The 21,212-nt window shown below is 36.3% G+C and overlaps 1 protein-coding gene across 1 annotated transcript; it reads left to right on the top strand.

Moving 5' to 3' along the window:
* Positions 1 to 1,149: 1,149 nt before the first annotated feature.
* On the top strand, positions 1,150 to 20,568 carry LOC133522342 (uncharacterized). The gene is made up of 6 exons (XM_061857663.1): positions 1,150 to 1,851; positions 12,827 to 12,993; positions 14,861 to 15,044; positions 15,941 to 16,080; positions 17,300 to 17,519; positions 20,308 to 20,568. The coding sequence occupies exons 1-6, from the start codon at positions 1,770 to 1,772 to the stop codon at positions 20,385 to 20,387; spliced, it is 873 nt and encodes a 290-aa protein (XP_061713647.1). The 5' UTR covers positions 1,150 to 1,769; the 3' UTR covers positions 20,388 to 20,568.
* Positions 20,569 to 21,212: the final 644 nt, after the last annotated feature.

The raw sequence follows: 21,212 nt of genomic DNA on the forward strand, positions 1-21,212 counted from the left end.
ATCACGGCGGTACCGGTCGAAAAAGCAGTAGGTACGTAGGTTCTTGCATTTCCTATACGAAGTGGTTATGAGGTCTGTCACGCAGCAGAAGACGCTGGTTTAATCCCATCTCGGGGCCACTGGAGACCTCGGTTACCTTTTCTACTTTAAAAATACAATTCAAAATATTGGACAAAATGATTTGATGAGAGAACTAAACAATGAAAATGTTACATTTCATGCGTTATTAAAGATAGAAAAAAGGACTCAATAGACACACTCTACAAACATATTTGTTGAAAAAGCTAACTCACACTTCTAGGTCCCCGAGTACTCCAGTGCTTTTGACCTAAATAACCTAAGTATCTGTTACAGCCGCGTCAGCAATAATCTTCGTCGCTGCACTCTGTAAAAAGTCCACGATACCAGTTCTTGGTTGGGAACGTCCTATATGATGACGGGGCGGTCAGCGTCAAATATATGTTCACAAATATGCACTTTATCTCATTGCAGCAAGGAGTAAAACGTATAGATATATTTTGCGTGGATTGTATATGCGTGACATATGGCTTTTTGTAGCTAGGGCTGCGCAGAGTCGTGTGACTCGTATATCGCGCGGCCATTTAAATCCGCGGCGGCGGGAGAAAATGGGAGTAGACGTAGTGTGCTCGCTTTTATACTTTCTTTTTTTAATACGTGTAATTGTGTACTGCAATTTAAAAGATAAATCAGCCAACATCCTTAAAAAATATCATATTAGTGACTGATGTCGTTTCGACAAGTAATAGCCTCCATTATAACCTAACCTAAATATAGGTAGTCGTAATAACTGATTTTGCTACTTATACGTTCCAATGATTTCTATGACCGCAGTTAGGTACAAATATTTATTTTTATCTCCAAACCTTGACTTTATTTGTGTGGACTAGTAAATATTTACTTGACTGGCGTGGATAAGCTTTTTAAAAATATTATCGGTGTCTAGAAATTTATATTCAACTAGAGATCATTCAGGTACGATTAAGGTCAGATTCAGGATACATTTTTGAATTGCGATGATTTTTGTTAGTAGACTTTATTTGTTCTCCAGTTTTAAACAAATTCATTTATAACTACTGACTAAAATAGCAGAGGCTGTGGAACGCTATTGAAAATTAATGATTTAAAAAAAAACATAGAAAACCTATTTCTTCTTGACATATCAATAAAATTCACTGACGTTTTTGAAGAAAAAAATTACATTCCTATAAACATCCTATTCCATATAAGAACGATAATATGACAAGGGTTTGACGGTGGCAAAATGTAACCGAATAAAGCTTTAATCTGGCTCCAAATTTGTTCCGGCATGTTAAAGATTTTACAACAGTAATCAAAACATTGTTTAATATCCAACTTTTCACTTAGCAAAGTTTACGTCATTTCATCAATTGTAAAAGTTTAAAAACTTAATCCACTTAAGGACCCTTTCAGGGTAGTGGAGAGTGCGCATGTCGCTAGGGTAGCGAGCACGGAGGGCACTCGGCTCGCGGCGCGCACTCGGCCGGCACGCTCGCGGCACCGCCTCGCGCTCACATGGCCCAAGATCGCACTCCGTCATTTGAAATTTGTAAACAGTGACTTCTATCGGACGAAAGTTGTTAAATTTAGAAAAAAAAAATCGTTTGAATTCTATTTTCAATTTCATTGTTTTTTTATGGTAAAAAGGATGAAGTTGATAAGACAAGTGAATTACAAACCTGTGATGTGACTAAGTAATTCCTCGAATTGTAATTATTTGAAGTGCACGTATGAATGAACGTATGCCATTATCAATCAAAGGGCTGTATAAAAATGTTAAAATGATGTTTTTGCTACTAATAACGTTATGTGGTGAGTAAAGTGTCCCAAATTCAGTGTTTACGTTTTAATTTATAATTTTTTTACGAGTATGTTCAATTGAAGATCATCTCTCCAACTCCTGATTACATCTCCTAATTACCTAAAGAACTGGGATACTTTTATTCAATACGTAATTACGTAGTTAATTTGAACATATAATAAAGGAAACTAAGACCATTTTCCTTAGACTATCCTAGGAACTTCTGTCTTCCCCGCTAGACGGCTGAGAGAGAGCCTATCCAAAACTTTTAATTGAAAGGAACAAAGGATATCACATTCCCATGTTACGCACCCTTTAGTACACTAATGCGAATTGTTTACAACTCTCATAAAATCTCTCATCGCGACTCTGATTCGAAGTACGAATTTCCCAACGGTATTTTAAACCAGTGTTTTTTAATTTACAGAATAATGTTCCGCTCATTTAAAAACCTTTGAGATTTGAATAAATTAAAGGACTAATAAATATGGCGCCGTCATAATTTCATAAACCAAGTCGATAGCCCGAGAATTTTTCGCTCCTAAAATACCTAAAAGTGCAGGACATTATTTTAATTTGCTTTCAGATGCGATTTGACACATACGTTTTTTACACGATTTACAAAGGCTGAGCTTTTATAAGTGTACTAGCTTCTGCCCGTGACTTCGTCCGCGTGGAATGATGATGGTGATCATCGATCGAAATTATCCCATGTCGTTTCTCGGGCCTCAAACTATCTACATACTGTATGTCATCAGTACCCCTAGTGTAAATTTGATCGACATCATAACGTGACGAACGCGTTTGCGTTAAGTCTCATTTTGTATAGGATTTTGAGCTTCCAAAACGTCCCGATTGGCGCGCTCTTTCTAAATCCAATACAAAATGAGACTAAACGCAAACGCGTACGTCACGTTTCGAAATCGAATTTATTTACACTAGGGGTACTGAATCGGTGCCGCGGTTTGAACGTTAAAAGTCATTATCAGTAGGTATTAGCTCCGCAACGAATGGTTCCGATGATTTTATTTGTCGCTAGATTCGGCTTAATTGCGGGAGTGTTATAGGTATTAGGTATGATAGAGACTACTCGGAAAGAGAAGAGTCATGGAATGTATTGTGCCACATACATTCCACGACTCTTTCCGCACAGACTCTATACATATGGTATTTTGTAGCTTCGTAAATTTAAATTTGATTCCTATCCACGATCGGGCCCACATAACGGATGCCACTGCCTATTGTTCCCGTTATTTATGATTAAAGTTTACTGCGCTGATTTACCATGGAAATTTTGTTTAAAATAATACTTATGTTAAAATGATTATTTCATAGAGCCGAGCCGTCGGTAAATGAAATTGCAATTTTAAATACGGGTATATTTTGAGTATTAACAAAAATTCGGTTGGCAAGGTATATGTTATGTGTACATTTTTAGTAAAAAGTGAATCAAAGTGTGAGTCACCTGGCATAATTAATAGCACGTTGGACCGGAAATCCAGAGTTGTGGGTTGGAAGTTCAAATCTCACGTTGGGTTGATCAAAAAAAAAAAAACTGATCACAGTTTTTGGGAGTATCGCTTGAAAATTGCTACCTTGCTGTGCTCAAGCTGAAAAGAAACCTTCGCTGACGCTCGGTCAATTAAATCTTTCAGTGCATTATCCCATACCAATAAATTACGTGACTAAACACACTGTTCAGTTCAAATATACCAAAGTTAATACCATTTCAACAATAACGCAACATTTAAGTGTGAATTGGCGGCCATTTTATTGTCCACGCTACTGGTTTTATTTAAATTAAAACATCGTTTAGCCCATGACAGATGATAAACGGCGGGTGAGTTCGCGTTTAGATATTGCTCATAAACATTTTTACGACCGTCTCGCTTGTCCAATAAATAGAGAGCGTAACGAAACGCGCGAAAATGGTGGAGTTACAAGAACTTACATTCTGAGGAGATACTTTTACTTTGTGTGGAACAAAGCCATTGACATGTTGCCAAGAAGCTTATCTTGCCAATTAGATAACTTTTGACAAAACACACGAATAAAAAAGATAAAGATTACTCAGAATGTTTTACTTTATTTAGTTGTCTTAGATCTTAAACAATGTACATACGTACACTAATAAACAAACGATATATCCAGTAGTTAAAGTTTTGTTACTTCATATGTTATCCAAATGACATAAAAAGTGTTTTAATTTAATTACTTACTGTAATTTTTTCTCAGTTATTAAAACGGGTTTACTTCTTGTTAAAATAGCTTACGATACGATACGATTCCCCGAAAGTACGAGTATGTGTGTAAGTTAATAATATTTAACTTTAGTAGATTTTAATATAAACGAGAAATTCAGTAGCAAGTTTCAAAACGACGCTAAGTTTAACATGTTTGTTTGGACCGTCATTAACAAGTTTTTAAAATCAAAGATTGTTTAATTATTTCTGTCAGTGTCCTTTGCCAGCATTCCTAGGATTACAAGCACAGCTTCAGTAGCAACATGATGTTATTTATCGAATTCAAACGACGGCGAAATACGTTTCTTTTAGAGATATATTAAAATTGAGCTGAATGATTTGTTTCAAAAATTAATAATACAATACTTGTAAACTACTAAAGCTAGGCAATTTGTTTAAATTGATTAATTACACTCTAAAAGCTTCTTTTTGTAAAGTATACATCTTGCATCTTGGTTTGAAGTTCTTTCCATCATGTGCCGTTGATATACATAATTTGTTCTTAAAGGTATACAGGGTGTTTATTTAGTCACCTGCAATTATTTAGGGGCTGAATATATAGGTCATACTAAGCAACTTTTACGATAGGACCAACTCCGAAGTCGCGAAAAAAATTTTTTTTAAGACAACTTTCTGACGTTAGTGTAGGTTTGGATAGGGCTGTGTGTCTATTAAGGTGTCGAGATTAGATAAAACTGTTTTGTTACATACAAGCTTTACGTGCGTAGAAGTCTGATGGAGGTTTGTTTTTATTAGATTTTGTTAACTTCAATGGAAGATTATTTAGAGTTAATATGCGTCCAGGCGGATGTCTACCTCATAATTACTTACCAAGTAATGATTAGGTTTATCTGTATCTAACTGTAACGTAATTATACTTGTGAGCTGTCGCAACACTGTATTACGATTAAGCAATACCTAGTAAACATCAAATCCACATGAATATATTTCTCTATTACCAGTAACAACTCTAAATTCTTTTAGCTTAAGTACATACTTAACAATGGGCACGACATAAAGCGAACCTCTTTTAAAGAATTAACCGAATTTGAGATAATTTGACGCGGCTTAAGTGTCTCCCTTTACTAATGGTGGGGTTTGAGTGGGATTATTGTAAAGGGATTATCTTAGACGTAATTTACAAAGGCGTGGTATTTTAATCCTGCTAAAGTCCCAGCAATTCGAAACAACATCCATTGTTGAGTTCGTGAACGTCTTTTAATTAATTTTCATTTAGATTTTGTCAATTCTCTGCGGATTTAAATGAAGTCTGCCGTTTCTTGAGGTCAGAACGTGAGACGGTTGGCTCGTGGCCAGCCGGAGTACTGTTTATTTACCGGTACAATCGGCGGACCATGTGCCGGTGACGAAGGTAAATGAAATAATGTAATAAATCGTGGACCTCCGTCGCACCGCGGATAAGCTTGTCTTCCTCTGGGGAGGGACAATATTTTATTCATTAGCTTGTGGATATTACCACTTTTTTAACAAACTGGGATTAAGAGGTTTATGGAAAATCAGTCACTGCACTATCTGTCTACCTTTTAAGGTGGGAATTGAACATTCCGTCCAAAACTTGTCAGATATACTTTTTACTGTAAATGGATCTGTGGTGCATTAGAGAAGTTTAATTTAACAACTTTAATTTTGCTGTTGACAAGTTCTTGCTCTTTTGCGTATATCAATTTCATTACCGCCTACCTATATAACAAAAAAAAAACATTTTCAAACTACGTATGCACCGATATATATTAATTACATTAGAAAATAATAATAATAATAAGAAAAAATAAATAAATAAAAACGAATAAAAAAATTCTATCCACAAAACTTATGCTTATTATGAGCACACTCGAGTATGCCGCATCCATCCTAGCGCATCGTCTTATCTGCCTCATACATCGCTGGTTCTGTTTGGTGTTCAGTTGGTAACGTAAAGATATGTTCCGAGCGTTCAGTAATAAGTATCTTGTAATGCATTTCTACCCACTATGAATTTAATAACATGTTTTTTGTGTACACTGTATGCTTAGACTTAGTTTTAACATGTGAATTTTCTCATGTAAGTGAATTATATAATTCTTTATGAGAATAAAGTTCTTTAAACCTATTATTGATATATTTCTTGATAGTGGCCGTTGCAGCCGATGAAATACGGCGTTTCGTTTGGCATGACTGGATTTTTAACTCGTGTACAAACGCAACTATTAAGTATGCGTCGTTCCCGAACTTATATAGGCACTTGTTAGACCCGCTGATGAAATTTTCACTGTCGATTTTTTCCATCCAGCCGTGTACAAAAAGTTAAGGCCGTACAATAAATATCTTAAGTTTGATCAAATTCTTTTTTTGGCAGAACATAAACAGCTGTTACAAAGTAAATTTTCAGTATTCTGTGAAAGCTAGCCTTACTGAGGCCATAAAAAGGGATGGAGCTTGCATAGTGTTTGCTCACAAATCGGTACTTACATTAATGCAAACGATTATTGCTAAAGATAGAGAGCGAAAGAACGTTTCTGGAAAGACCAAACATAAACACTATTTAATAGGAATACATTTTTATTAATTATATTCTTGTTTCATGTTACTACATACAACTTCATATTAAATAGCGATAATGGTTATTACGTATATATAAATATCATATACATACGAGATTTAGGATATCCTGTGATAAGCAGTTATGACACTATTAAACGCTCATAATGGTCGCCGTAATTACTCTAGTGATCAGCTAAATCCCTACACATGATAATCTGACTACGTAACGCGTATCGCACACACGGCTCCATCCCGCGGCCCTTCCACTTCCAGTATTATAGTTGACGAAATATAATTTGCACCGGTTAGTTATAAAACTACTTTATTTTTCTTTACGAATACGAAAGGACAAAAGAGCGAGCAGACTCGGAAAAACACATGCCATCCGAGTTATTATACTTTGTGTTTCTGGGATTAATATAAATAAGTAATTATACGTTATTATGTAATTGAAATCTTTTTCCGACATAGATCGTACTAACTTTGTAATGAATATCTCAGCTTTGCAATAAAATCCCATCTTGATACAATTGATGTCAAAGATATGTTGTAAACTTTTGTTCTTTACTTTACTTTGTAATAAGGCGAAAATGTAAGACATATCTTTGACATCGACTGTATCAATAGAACGAAATATAGGAAATGATACTTATTTACCGACGTAATATTTAGACACGTTGGTTTTTGGATCATTTTGACGAATGGTGGAATGACGAATAGATATAACATACTACAACTTCAACATTCATCGGTGCAAAAAATATTTCATCAACTATACCAAAGACGAAAACTAATCCGAACGAGTTTTTCACCGAGCCTCCCTGTATGTAGCATAGTTTATCTGGAACGGTTATCGACAAGCGTTGTTCCGCGGACCGCGACTGTCGATGCCAAGGGAAATTGTTAATTCTATCGAAACGAAACACATAGGAAGCCACGTCCTAGCCTCACTCGTTCGTCGCGATGGCTTGGCTCCCTTCCAGCCAGCGATTGCGCTTTACTATGGCGATTATTTCACTGGTGCACTATTCAAACTGTTTCGGAACTCGATTGAATGGACATGAAAGAATTCTCGTGTGCAACGACCGACTGTAATGATGGACGTTTAATCTTTGAAAGAGGGAAGCTCGCGGATCTAAAACGGTGTTCCTGTGGAAAATTATTTACTCCCTTCTTTTATGTTCAGGAGCGCTAAAGGGTCGGTGTTGATATGCAAACGGTGCGGGGCCGACATTGTCTATGTTGAACATAAATCGCGAAAAATGGATATTGTCTTTCGGGAACACGTTTACGAGTTCCCATCATTTTATACGATCCAATAATGTCAGTTTAATGCCTTTTAATGTTGAAATGTGTAATGGTACATTACGATACAAGTGCGAAAAGTTAATTCCTACTATACAACGATTTACAGTACATAATTATGGCCCTTTAAATTTTCGACATACGCACGCATTGTAATAGTTACCGCACTAGGGCGGTAAAGTAGCACCATCTGTACTGTACTGTACAGTAACTCTTAGTATGTACTTCTAATTCGTTCAAAAAGGGCGCACTTTACTAATGAAGGACTGACTGTGAATATGAACAACATGTCGCAAATAAAGCCAATATACTTACATTAAATATATATCTCAAACCGTCATATACAAACCCTAAAATCATTTCAATAGCGCGATGTAGAAATTGCCGCTCCCGGTACAACGCCATCTCGCGTGATATTTGGTAAACATGTTTTATATGAAAGTACGAAAGTACAAAAAGATAAAGATAGTTTATTTTTAGTAGGCATATGACAATGCGTTTATGAACGTGCTCAAAAAATGAACACTTATATTTTAATCTCCAAGGGCTCTAAAAAGTTGATATTTACCGTTCAAACGTAAGGATGTATTCGAACTTTCAAAGTATCAAATAAAAAAGTTTATTGGAAAATACTGATAAATTTTGTTTAAGCAACAGTCCCTTTTAAATATTCTATTTATTGACAATAACAATATGGATATATACAGATGATTACTATAACTAGCTTATATCTAAAATAGGCCCTTGAGGCATTGTACCAAGGATGCTGGCGGCATTTCCTCGTTGTATCGCAAACAGAAGTACTTATGTAGGTGCAACAGGATATTAATAGTAGTGTTTCAAACACTTCGTACACTATTTTCAATTCTGACTATGATGTACTGTATGAAATAGGTTTTTGCCTTTTTGATATATGCCATTTTCATTTATTGACATAATATTTGTGTCGACTTATTTTATATATTCCTACATTTCCTTCCACAATTAATTGGTTTTTATTTAATTTAACCTAATAAATATTTTATTACTTATTTTCCGAAAACAAGACTTACGAATCGTAAATGAAATTAATTGTTAAATGTGAATATTTACTTTGCTCCAGAATATTCTCCAAAATTCAAAATAAAAAAAATACCTATATATACATATTCTTTAATTATGATATTGTGGTACATTGATATGTACCTATGCCGATTTAAAGTAGACCATCAATACATAACAATCAATATACAACACTATATGTTATATATAACACTTTAATTAAACAGGTCGTGATATAGTTTTGTTGTATATATGTATAAAATGTTGGAGCACAATTACCCAGTTCTCCCTGCAAAGAAGGTATTGACTTATTGTTGCCAAAATCTCAACGGATCGGCATGGCGCGGAATGTAGCGATATTTCGCAAAAGGGGCTGCGTTCCACATACGCCGCATCCAGATAAAGAGATTGCCAGCATTTTCGGAATTATTGTGTTTTCGTCTTTATTGCATATACATGATATACGAAAGAGGTAAGGTCAATACGGATAAGCGTAGCTGCGGGGAAAATATGACTGGCCTTCACATGTGGGCTACTTAGACCATTGATTAGTGTTTATTGCGAGTTCATATATTTGCCACTAGACGCAAGAGTAGGTAATGTATGAACAACCACCTTACCCGGAGTGACCATTAAAATTAGTAATGTGATGCTACCACGATTGCAACATAATTTATCAAGAAAGTTGATAGTGACATCTCCCGTTTCACGCGGCTGCTGTCGCAATCCGTATCGGACATAAACTTGTTTCTTGTTTTCCTAGTGACAGCGAGTAAGTGGTTTTAAATATGACAATCCATTAGGTACTCCATCGCAATTACTTGGTCCTTCCAAAACGCCGCTATTATGTGACTCGATTGAGGTCACTGCCGCATACGAATTGACAATTTCATCTAATAGAACGACAAGTGCACGGAGACGGCCCGGATTTTGGTAAATTACTATAGTATAGCCGGACGTATATTTCGAGTAAATGGAGCTAATCCTGAACTAATAAAATTGTTCATTAGTAAAGTAAATATTTATTATTTGTTTAATATTGGGTAGTCGAGTCAAATATCAAATATTAGAATTGTTTTAGCAAACACTTATTGCAAACACGTAAGCATGAAATATATATGATAACAGCAAAAGTGGCTAAATAATGTCAAAACACATCTTTATTTCCACAAAGGTGCGTTAAGATATATTTGGCCACCTTGGCCGTCACTATCTATTTGATGCTGACTCTACATCGTCTATAATGGGTACATTGTGGATATCAACACAAAACAATTTATTTGTCTCGACAATTTCTAGAGAAAATGGCTGCTTCCAATTTAATATTGTGGACAGAATAGGCGACAATTCCTTTTGGCCATTGCTACCATTCGAAGGCAATGTATACGTCCGACAATTTTCCAGCACTGATAATGTGAAAAAATTGCCGATTGAATTTCAAAAGTAGGCAGTTATGAAATAAAGTTAAGGAAGTTATTTACATGAGTAATAAAGTACCTATAAACAAAACGGAAGTAGGAATAAAACGAGAAAAGTTTTTCTCATGGATCGCCCACGATATTAATGACTGGTGCAATCATAACTTCAAGAGCCTTTGTTTTTATTGTCATAAAAGATAAGGATAAGCCCTTGGGCTTTGTTTGAATAAACTTACTTTTATTTATAAGTCAAGTTGAAGCCGTAAATTAGGGCGGGGCGGTACATGGGAATACTTAATTAGAGAAATACATAAGGATGTCTTTCCTGGGAATATTACCAGACATAAACAAGGTAATTGTGATCAGGCTTAGTTATTGTAGAAATATTTATTATTAGCGCAGGGCCTCAAGGCCTCAGGACTCTCAGGAGGCGCGGTAGAAGCAATGCCTCACGCACGTGCCGGTTTCGCGTGCTGACTTCCTGGAGTACGAGTAGGCACAGGACGTATATCATTGTTAACGTTATGAGGCTGTACAATAAGTTCGTGATGAATTATCTAGTCACTTCACGTTTTCAGTTAGTAAGAAACGTAATGAATGAACTTAATATTTCTATATATGTCTATTACGAATTATATTCATATAAGTATATTTTGCGATTATTTATTCACAGTTCATATTACTGCAACAAAGAATGTAAGTAGTAATAAACACTTTTATTAACTAAGTAAAATACTTTTATGTTTCTTTTATCTTGTCCAACTGAACCTGCACCGTAGGCTAGGTTCACGCGGCGTTAATTATTCCCGTATACCCTTTGTATTACGCGAATGTATTTTGTTATAATTAATTAAAATTGTATCTGAAATTTACTGAGTCTCATGGTTACCCTATTTGCTATATAACTATCATGGCCTTATAGCATATTAATCAAATTTTTCAATTCAACCTCTGTGTATTTGCTGGCTGAGTACGTAAAAAAATTCATTGACGATGACCGGTCACGTCATTCCGTTGCAATTGAGTCACGTGACTAGTAGGGTGACCATATTTGTATGAAACCAAATTCAACATTAAAAAACTAACACTAAGAACAGCAAAAATTATTTGAAAAACAATTTCTAACTAAAAATGTATGCCGTAATGATGAAATTTTGTTAGAACAAAGTCCAATAGCCATTATGAGTCAGAAATAGACTCTTCCTGCTTTATTCATAGTTTATAGTTAATAGAGGTAATCGTTGTAATAAATCCTGTTTCCCGCTGCCCGTGAAGACAGTAAAATGCGATTCGAATTATGCCCTGGATGTTCTATGTCTAAAGGTTATAAAATAGGTGCTAAAAGTGTCGCCTCATTGTTTGTTGGGTGAATATTCAATCAAAACAATGTTTTGAATAACAACCCAACTCCAATTCTACCAATTCGTCTAAATATCTGTAGTACTTAAACAAATTACGAGGACCCTCCACCATAATTATTATTCAACCTTTATCCAAGCCGAATCGAGTAAATTTGTCCCAAAATTACTTTTATTAAAAGCATTTCTTTCCCTCCGCTGAACCAAAGTGCTAAAGTAGAGTAAATGGACTGGAATTTCCGTTTGGAGAATAAATTATCTAGGAATATTACAGTAAATTACTCTTTAAAAAGACGTTCGCCATCATTGAAATATCGATTAAATATTTGAAGTGTAAACATTTTGATTTGATCGTATTTGATCGCTGGGAGCGGATGCAGCTGTTACGGCGTCGCTGTGCACTTTACCGTTGCATCTCCCGGAGACAAGGGCTCTTATTCCAATACAATTTTCCGCTATTGCGGGCATTTTTCTCTGTCACTCTAATTACGTCTTAATATAGAGAAAAGAGAAAGATCCCCGCAATTTGCGAATTTCGGTTTTAATAGTGGTAGGCCCCCAGGTCGCTGGCTCAAAATTAGCTGCATTAACCGTATGTTTACGGGCGCGCCCCTGGCGTACACACATTTGCCCGTACGTTTACCATGTTTGCCCAGTACACAATTTGTCATAATTTAAAACCTATTTTGCTAACGTTGAATTTCTGCGGACACATTGCAATTTGTGTTACACGTTCAGTATTAGGTAAAGCTATATTTAAAAGATATCTAATGCACTAGTTTATTTCAAATACATTTGTTCTTTAACGATAACCCTTTACCGTTTACCCTTACACTTTTAACCTTTTACCCTTTATACCCTTACCCTTATTACACTTTTATTAATCTTACTTATATACACGCCCTTGGAAAACCTCGGCAAGGAGTTAATTCCATAATAAGAACGATTATTGTAGTAAAATCATCTAAAACTGTAGTGTATTCGACCATTTAGATATAAGGTTTATTGATAAATGTGTGAAATTAACTCGTAAAGGTTTCAATATTTTGTAACCCCATAATGTTGTTACCTTGTTGCCAGTGGCGACAGCGGGCCACGAGATAACGCAGCTGAAGGTGCCACTGCACGCGGACCCGCGGCGCGCGGCCGAGCTCAGCTGCCACTTCCGCATGGACGACCAGAAACTGCACTCCGTCAAGTGGTACCGCGACCTGCACGAGATCTTCCGATACAACCCTTCGCAAAAGGTTACACAGTTTATATATATACAAATATTGTGACATGCGTTAAAAAAAACAAGTACCTATTTTTGTAAAGTAAAAAGGCGATTGAAAATTCTATTTCTCAAGGATATTGACATTTTCTATTGAGATTAACATTGCTGCCTTCGACATTGCCGCAGGAAATATAAAATATATTTTATTTATATTAATAGACATTTCCAGCATGTATCTTTGGAAACTATCTTTTGTTTACTAAACATGGATGTTCATATACTCGTAGATATTCGCCAACAAGAAAACTTATTTCTTATGGGTACATAGGTACTACCATGTAGGTAGGTACGTTAGTTATAATCTGCCCTATGCAATGTAGGCACATAACACGTGTACGTATGTTCATTCACCATCAGATATATCGGAACGGCCAAGGTGTTCGCAAATATCTGAACCCGCACTGGAACGCCTTGACAATAGAGGCGTGTGCATATATTTGTGGGCACCTCGGCCGCTCCGATATATCTGATAGCGACTGTACTTATCCCAAAAACAATTCCTATTTTAACGTACTTAGTAGTTAGCCAAAACAAAATTTTGTAATAAAATACGTCTTTTATACGAGTAAGCACAGTTAAGATAAACTTTAGGCTTAATACTATCAAAGTATTTATTTTCAGTGTTTTAAGTGAAATCGAAGACAACATTCTGAGGCTTTGTCCGTCACGGACGGATTTTTTCTTGATCGTTATAAACAGGGCCCGTACTTTTCATGCCGTTGACGCAAAAATGACGTAATTTAACATACAGGGAGTTACTACAAATTTAGATAACTTACTTATTGATGGGTATCATAATGAATACTTGTTGCGTGAATAAAAGCTTGTTACGCTGTTATAAACCAAAAATATGTATTATTTCATAAATCAAGAATCTATTATCTATGTGTGTGACAATAAAATGAAAGTCAGTTAGACGTTTATATACTGATTGTCAAGTATATGTATCAGTTACCTAAAGAGGTTGACAAATGATTAATTATTACGAAAATACTAATTGGAATCATACTCTATGTAGCGTGACGTCATTTTTCTGTCAACGGCATGAAATGTACGGGCTCTGGTTATAAATTATAGCAGGCTTTAGTATATGAACCTAATAATACTAAAGGTAAGTTTGCTAATTATAATAAAGTGTCTAATATCTTAGATTAACATAATAAAAATTGTCGCTTCAAAATACCAATTTGCAGTTTATTATAGGGTCTTCCTCGTGAAGCACATCTCATTAATAATTGAGCACCCGTCGTCGTTCGTAAATAAATGCTCGAGGTTCATTTGACCCATTTTACCTTCACAAAATACCTAAATTTTAAATAAATATAAAAAGAAGCAAGTTAAACCCAGTAAAGGGTTTTGCACGAATGCTATAAAGATTTTGAAGTAAGTCTTTATCTTGCTAGTGCTATGTTCTTAATGGTTATGCTAATTTTCTCCAATAAGCGTGAAATGTAAATTCTAACTGATGGCTCCTCTACATGATGGCCCAGCGTAGGCCAGTCCTAGGGACGCATTTATGCGTTAGAGGGAGCAAGTGATATTGCTATCTCATTTCACCGCATAGCTGCGTCCCTTGGACTGGCCTACGCTGGGCCATCGTGTAGAGGAGCCCTGATATTTTAAGTAAACAATGAGTATTCGTTTGTCCATTTCCAAATGAAATTATGATTATATTTTGCACCGACAAATATAAAATACTTTATTTTTATCCGCTATCTACGATTGATACTTACTTTACACTTACGCGGAAATCGTCTTTCTCTTTGAGAAAAGTTGATCAACAAATACTTAGTTTACCGTCAAGCGGCAGATTTTTGACCACGTGGTTCTTTCTATAGACGCAAATCCGCTTGTTCAATGTGACCGGTGTCATGGTGCAAGGCGGGTCCTGCGAGCAGGAGTCGTGCGTGGTGCGCGTCATGCCGCTGCCGCAGGCCACGCGCGCGGCCTACACCTGCGAGGTCTCCACCGAAGGACCCATGTTCCAGATCGCCCGCCAGACCAAACACATGACTGTTGTTGGTGAGAATTTTCATCGTCTTAATGCATCCTTTTGTTCATCCAGACTGGTTTTATTTGTTTGTGAGTGGAAAAGCCAAGGCGGTCCCCGACATCCCCGTGGTCTCTGCATTTGTCACTCTAGTAGATATGCTATGGTTAAAAACTATTGTTCTATCCTAGTCCTATTGAAAACTCTTCGTTGGTTGCGGTTACCTGCCTGATGTCTTCAGGCATATCATATCGCCGCTCGGAGATTCGAAAATGCAAATCAATCTAAACAAATACAATTTGACTTTGGAGTAGAAACGTAGGCTTGTCGGGAATATCGTTTTGTATTGCTTTCTTTAACAAAAAAAAAAACATTTCGCGGAGATGGTTTACCTAAATGAAAGCGCGAAATAACAAAAATAAAGCCGATCTTCAATTACTCGTGCGGCGGCAGCAAGGTAATTATCAATTTCCAAGAGCGAATGGCGAGAATTTATTAAATACGCTTTTGTTTCCAATTAACAAATAATTATTTCGGTTTCTTAAACGCCGAAACGTTGCTAATGATATATCAAATTATTATAAAATAAAATTCATATAATGAAACTTATTTCATTATATTATAAACAAATTAAAGGGCGGACTTAACGTTTATTGTCACATACATGTCAAATAAAAATACGCTAGGTACTATCAAACTCGCCCAGAGATTCCTTTGACTCTGCCGTATCGAGACGGTTGCGCCGTCACTTCGAGCGCTTCTACGCCTAGATTTAATTACGCTACAATCCTTGTTTCTACTCTTTTTCTTTAAAAAAATAATGACTCAATTCTCTTCAGGGACTTATTTGCTCTCCTTCAATTTCATGGCTAACTTCGTAATAAGCTTACTACAACTTTGTGATTTATTCAAATTAATTTGCCTGCAGCTATGCCTGACAAGGACCCAGTTATAAGCGGAGCACCGAATCTGGTGCGGCCGGGCGAGCAGATGCTGCTGAACTGCACGACGGACTACTCGCTGCCGCCCGCAGACATTAATTGGTACATCGACGACGAAATACAAAAGGTTGGTGGCGATATCAAGCCTTTACACAATGAGGGCGAACGCGCCCAGGGGACGCGTTGACCCTGTTAACAGGCTATTCTATTAATGAAATTTGGAATAGCAATTTACGAGACTACATAGACTACGTTTCAGTGTTATATAACCGATTAGCAAAAAATGTACTCTCAAAATGATTTGGTCTCATATGAAATATAGAGGCATACACATGTATACCATTTGTTATTAAATTAATTAGTTAAAAAAAAAAATAAAAAAATTAGTTATTCTTTGCTGATAATAAATCATGCATTAGAATATATTTTACAGATAGTCCACTATTTCCACTAAAGTCATATGGATTTTAACCTCTAGTCGCCCAGGTGCAGATCTTAAAACTAGCCAAGACAAAATTCCAAGTGTGATTTTTGAAAATAAAAACTTAAATAAATCTCATAAAGAGCTACAAACGATTACTCCCATAATAAAGAAACTGCGAGCAATACCTAGGCTGTTAACTGTGATTGACTTATATTCACTTTTAGGACATTCACCTACATAATACGGTTGCGGGAACTTGAAATAATTGAGATTGCCATTCCATTAGGTTAATTAAATTTTACTGGAAATGGGGACCCGGCGAATTAAGTTTTAAACTTTATTTTAACATCCGCGAATTTCTTAATTCTAGCTGAACTACTTACCTAATTTTAGTTTGCACGTAGCAGCTACTCGTAATTAAGATTATAAATTCCAAGAAAAAAATTAAAAAGTCACTATTTAAAGGATTTTTGTAAACTTCTACAAGATTTCTATGGTGTAAAAGTCTGTTTGGAGAGGGTTTATAATGTGATCATAAGTTAACGGATCTACTGCGATCTTATTTTGTGCGTGTTGTGTGTCGGATCATTGATTCATTTGTGTTTAGAAATTGTAAAGTGGGTGTTTATAATGTAAAGACTACTCCCAACTTTTTAATTGACTTTCGTTGGGTATTCTTAATTAATTTACCCGTACGCGGTTTGTCATTTTGCTGGAATATTAGTTCATCGCGGCCAAGACCTAGATCAGTTGAAGTTTTAAATGGTTTCTAATGCTGTTATAGTTTAGTATGTGTATTGTGTACAAAACTTGAAAGTTTTAAATGGTTTCTAATGCTGTTATATAGATACTTACTTATTGTTTATACTAATCTCTTCCAAGAAGTGTAAATTAGGAGATGGTCAAATAAGTTTTGTTGCAGCCCGAAGCGTGGCAGCGCACGGAGCTGAGCGCGCCGCTGGCGGGCGGGCTGCGCGCGTCGTGGCGCGTGCTGCGCGCGCGCGTGCCCGCCGCCACCAGCGGCGCGCTGCGCGTGCGGTGCGAGGCGGTGCTGCAGGTCGACCCGCCCGTGCTGCGCGACGTCAGCGCCACCCTCACCGTCCACTCGAGGACGCAGCTCTCTAAATATGTTTCTAATAAAGGTTGGTTAAATTAGTATCTACGTATAATGTATTGCGCCAACATCCGCTTAATGCCTATCTATGGCGTTAAAGTCAAGAATGAAGTTTTGTAAGATATCTACTAGCTATTTATTGCGTAATGTGTCCGACCTAGAATTTAATATTGGTAAAGTCTCACATTTTAAGTTAAATAAATTCTAATCACTGTGTACAGCTTACCGCTTGGGTTTTACAAACTTGTGTGTGTCTATTCAACAAAATATACATCTATTTTTAAAACGATTTGTATTCACGTGGACTGGGTTAAATGCACCAAGTCTGTTAACTGCGACAATTTTTATTAACGTAGATACAGTTAGTATCAATAGTAGCGGAGGCGGATGAAACAACGCTCCAAACGTGCCATCCTGTAATACTGTGCAAGTAGGTATTTGCAACAGTTTAATTATTCTATAGGTAGGTATATAGAAACAAATCTCTTTTTGATAAGCTATCAGAGACTTGCAGATACTTTTGACGAATACTTAGTCTGATACGCAAATTTTGATCCTGACTGTAGTTATTATATAAAGTTAAATATATAAAACTGTACACTTTCATATTCACTTATTATATAAAAATAACCGGCCAAGAGCATGTCGGGCCACGCTCAGTGTAGGGTCCCGTAGTTACTCTTCCGTCACAATAAGCTAAACTGGAGCTTAAAGTATAGTAAATTGTTAACCAAGGGATGACACGGTACCTTTCACCCGAGTTAAACAAATAGGCAAATTTGCATAATCAGTACCTAATTAAAGTAAGTCTTTTTACTATGAAGGGAAAACTTTTTGCGATAACTCAAAAACAGCTAAACTGATCATGTCCGCTATAGTTTTCATTTAATGTCTTTCTTAAGCTCTACTTCCACGATTTTTTTCATATTTTTTGGACCTATAAAAGAAAATGGTTCAAAAGTTAGAGGGGGGGGACACATTTTTTTTTCTTTCGGAGCGATTATCTCCGAATATATTCACTTTATCAAAAAATGTTTCTTAAAAACCCCTATTAGTTTTGAAAGACCTTTCCAACGATACCCCACACTCTAGGGTTGAAGCGAAAAAAAAAATTCACCCCCACTTTACGTGTAGGGGAGGTACCCTAAAAAAAATTAAATTTTTAGATTTTATTGTACGACTTTGTCGGGTTTATTGATTTATATATCCATGCCAAATTTCAGCTTTCTAGCACTAACGACCACGGAGCAAAGCCTCGGACAGACAGACAGACAGACAGACAGACAGACAGACAGACAGACAGACAGACAGACAGACAGACAGACAGACAGACGGACATGGCGAAACTATAAGGGTTCCGTTTTATGCCTTTTGGCTACGGAACCCTAAAAAGGTAAGTTATGAAATGAACTGACATTGGTGACTTGGTTTTTTAACGTTTACTTGGAAATAGCGACCAACTATGAGTCATAACCGCCAGGCGGGGCGCTGTCAGCGCTGCGACCTCGCTCGGTAACTCTCAACTAGGGAATATGAAGCTAATATTTATTTAGGTTCGTACAACTTTACTGTTTGTATTTAGGGATTAACTTTCATACTAAAATTATTACTCGTTTTTGTATTAAGTAGAAACATCTGACCAAAAATGTATTAAATTAAAATGATACATTGAAAAACTACAGTTCGGTTCAAGAGAACTAAACATGTTATAATTATAACTTTATGGAAGGTACCTATTCAAATTAGGTGTTTGTCCATCATGCATATTAATTCTAAACATAAAGGATGACTCATGCTAGAACGGTCCGGGTCCGAGCTAAGGCGTCCGACACGTTTTCTATAGATAATATTCCAGAGCCACCGATCACCCGACATAGAAAATAAAATGTTGGACGTCTCGGCCCGGACCCGGACCGCTCTAGCGTGAGTCATCCTTAAGAGATAGTCAAAGAGGTGTTCAATTATTTACTGTATCCTAGTGTAAAATATTCAACTCGGGCAAAAGTAATATCGTATGTCCGGCTGTTCTTCCTCTATAGGTCGTGTTTCTCAACCGATTCTCGAGAAATTATATGATGAAGTTTGATAGTTAGGTATATTAAATAATAATAGGTTTAATAAATTCTATTGTCGATTCAGTTTTTTTGTTTTAATTGTGGCTATGACTTCGCATTTCGCGAAATCTACAGATCTATCTAGAGCGTGAAGTTAATTAAAATAAGTTTTTTGTCAAGATTTTAATTTTTCATGCATGATTTTTTTATCGCTGATTGCATGTACTTTTCATTCAACAGTCAACTAGGTAATCATTGAGACAATTATAACGAACGCTGTGTTAGAGTTTGGTTGCGTTTTTTTATCACAGAGTGTCTATGACCACATCCTGTTTCCGCCATCAGGTCAGCTCGATGGTACCAATTTACATATTTTGACGACCGGTTTGGCCTAGTGGGTAGTGACCCTGCCTACGAAGCTGATGGTCCCGGGTTCAAATCCTGGTAGGGGCATTTATTCGTGTGATGAGCATGGATATTTGTTCCTGAGTCATGGGCGTTTTCTATGTATTTAAGTATTCATAAATATTTATATATTATATATATCGTTGTCTAGGTACCCTCAACACAAGCCTTATTGAGCTTACTGTGGGACTTAGTCAATTTGTGTAATAATGTCCTATAATATTTTTAATATTATTTTTTTTAACATACGTGAACTTTTAGCTTAGTTGAATATAGGAACATACAAACAATACAAACATTGCAAGTTAAACTAAAGCTTATAAAATTGTAGATATTAATGTTGTTTTTTTGTTGCAGGTGGAAAAGTCTACGTGAACGCAAACGCGGTAGTTGCAGTTTGGGTATTCACTGTAATATCAAGGTTTATGAGCTTATGAGGATCGATTTAATCATGTGTCGTGATATTAGATACGTAAGTGTGGATAAGTTTTCCTCGGCCTACGTTTCAAAATCGAAATTCGGTTCAACGTCAATGAAATGTTACATGAAGATGATAAATTAGTAACATTTAAGGCCTGTGCACACCGGTTGCGTGTGCGTAGACGGCCACGAGCACGTGCTCGTGGCCGTCTACGCACGTTGTAATATAGATATCCTTATGATAGACCGCACACCGCTTGCGTGACGTCTGCGTGCACGGTTTCAACATTTTAGCGCATGTGCTCGTGCACTTTTACGCGCGCGCAGCCGGTGCCCTCTGGCTTTTAACTTAAGAAGACAAATGACGATCATATAGGCTCTCGTAAATGCTAATCAAAGGGGAAAATACTTTTGTACATTGTAAAGTATAACTCAGAGTTAACTGTAAGAAACTTAAAATGTATAAAGCACATTTAAATTATACCCAAATTGTGTAGAGTTTAATCATTGTTTGTTGTTTCTCAAAAATGTAATGTTTTGTAGCTCCTCTGAGCGTTAATTAGTTTTACTACATATTATAGACATAAGTAGGCATTAAACTAATGGCTGTGTTTTACTTAAGGTAACGTCAATTCTTTGCACATCTTTTAAACTAACTGTACAGTTACACAACATAGTTGATTTTGATTAAATTATATGACATATAAATGGGATACGTAAATAAAAGTATAAAAATTAATGAGTTCATTCTATTTTCTTATTCACGCTATTTTGCCCTACCCTGCATAGTGCCAATGGCTATATATTGAAAACAAAGCATGTAAACGAAATCCATATTGTAT

The sequence above is a fragment of the Cydia pomonella genome, chromosome 10 (assembly GCF_033807575.1).
Source record: "Cydia pomonella isolate Wapato2018A chromosome 10, ilCydPomo1, whole genome shotgun sequence".
Lineage (NCBI taxonomy): Eukaryota > Metazoa > Arthropoda > Insecta > Lepidoptera > Tortricidae > Cydia > Cydia pomonella.

What these genes read in the sequence shown, in the direction of transcription:
- LOC133522342 (XM_061857663.1), top strand. Translation starts at nt 1,770, where the DNA reads ATGAATGAACGTATGCCATTATCAATCAAAGGGCTGTATAAAAATGTT. An exon ending in GATACAACCCTTCGCAAAAG is followed by an intron (nt 12,994 to 14,860) that starts GTTACACAGTTT and finishes TTCTTTCTATAG; the next exon opens with ACGCAAATCCGCTTGTTCAA. An exon ending in TAAATATGTTTCTAATAAAG is followed by an intron (nt 17,520 to 20,307) that starts GTTGGTTAAATT and finishes TTTTTGTTGCAG; the next exon opens with GTGGAAAAGTCTACGTGAAC.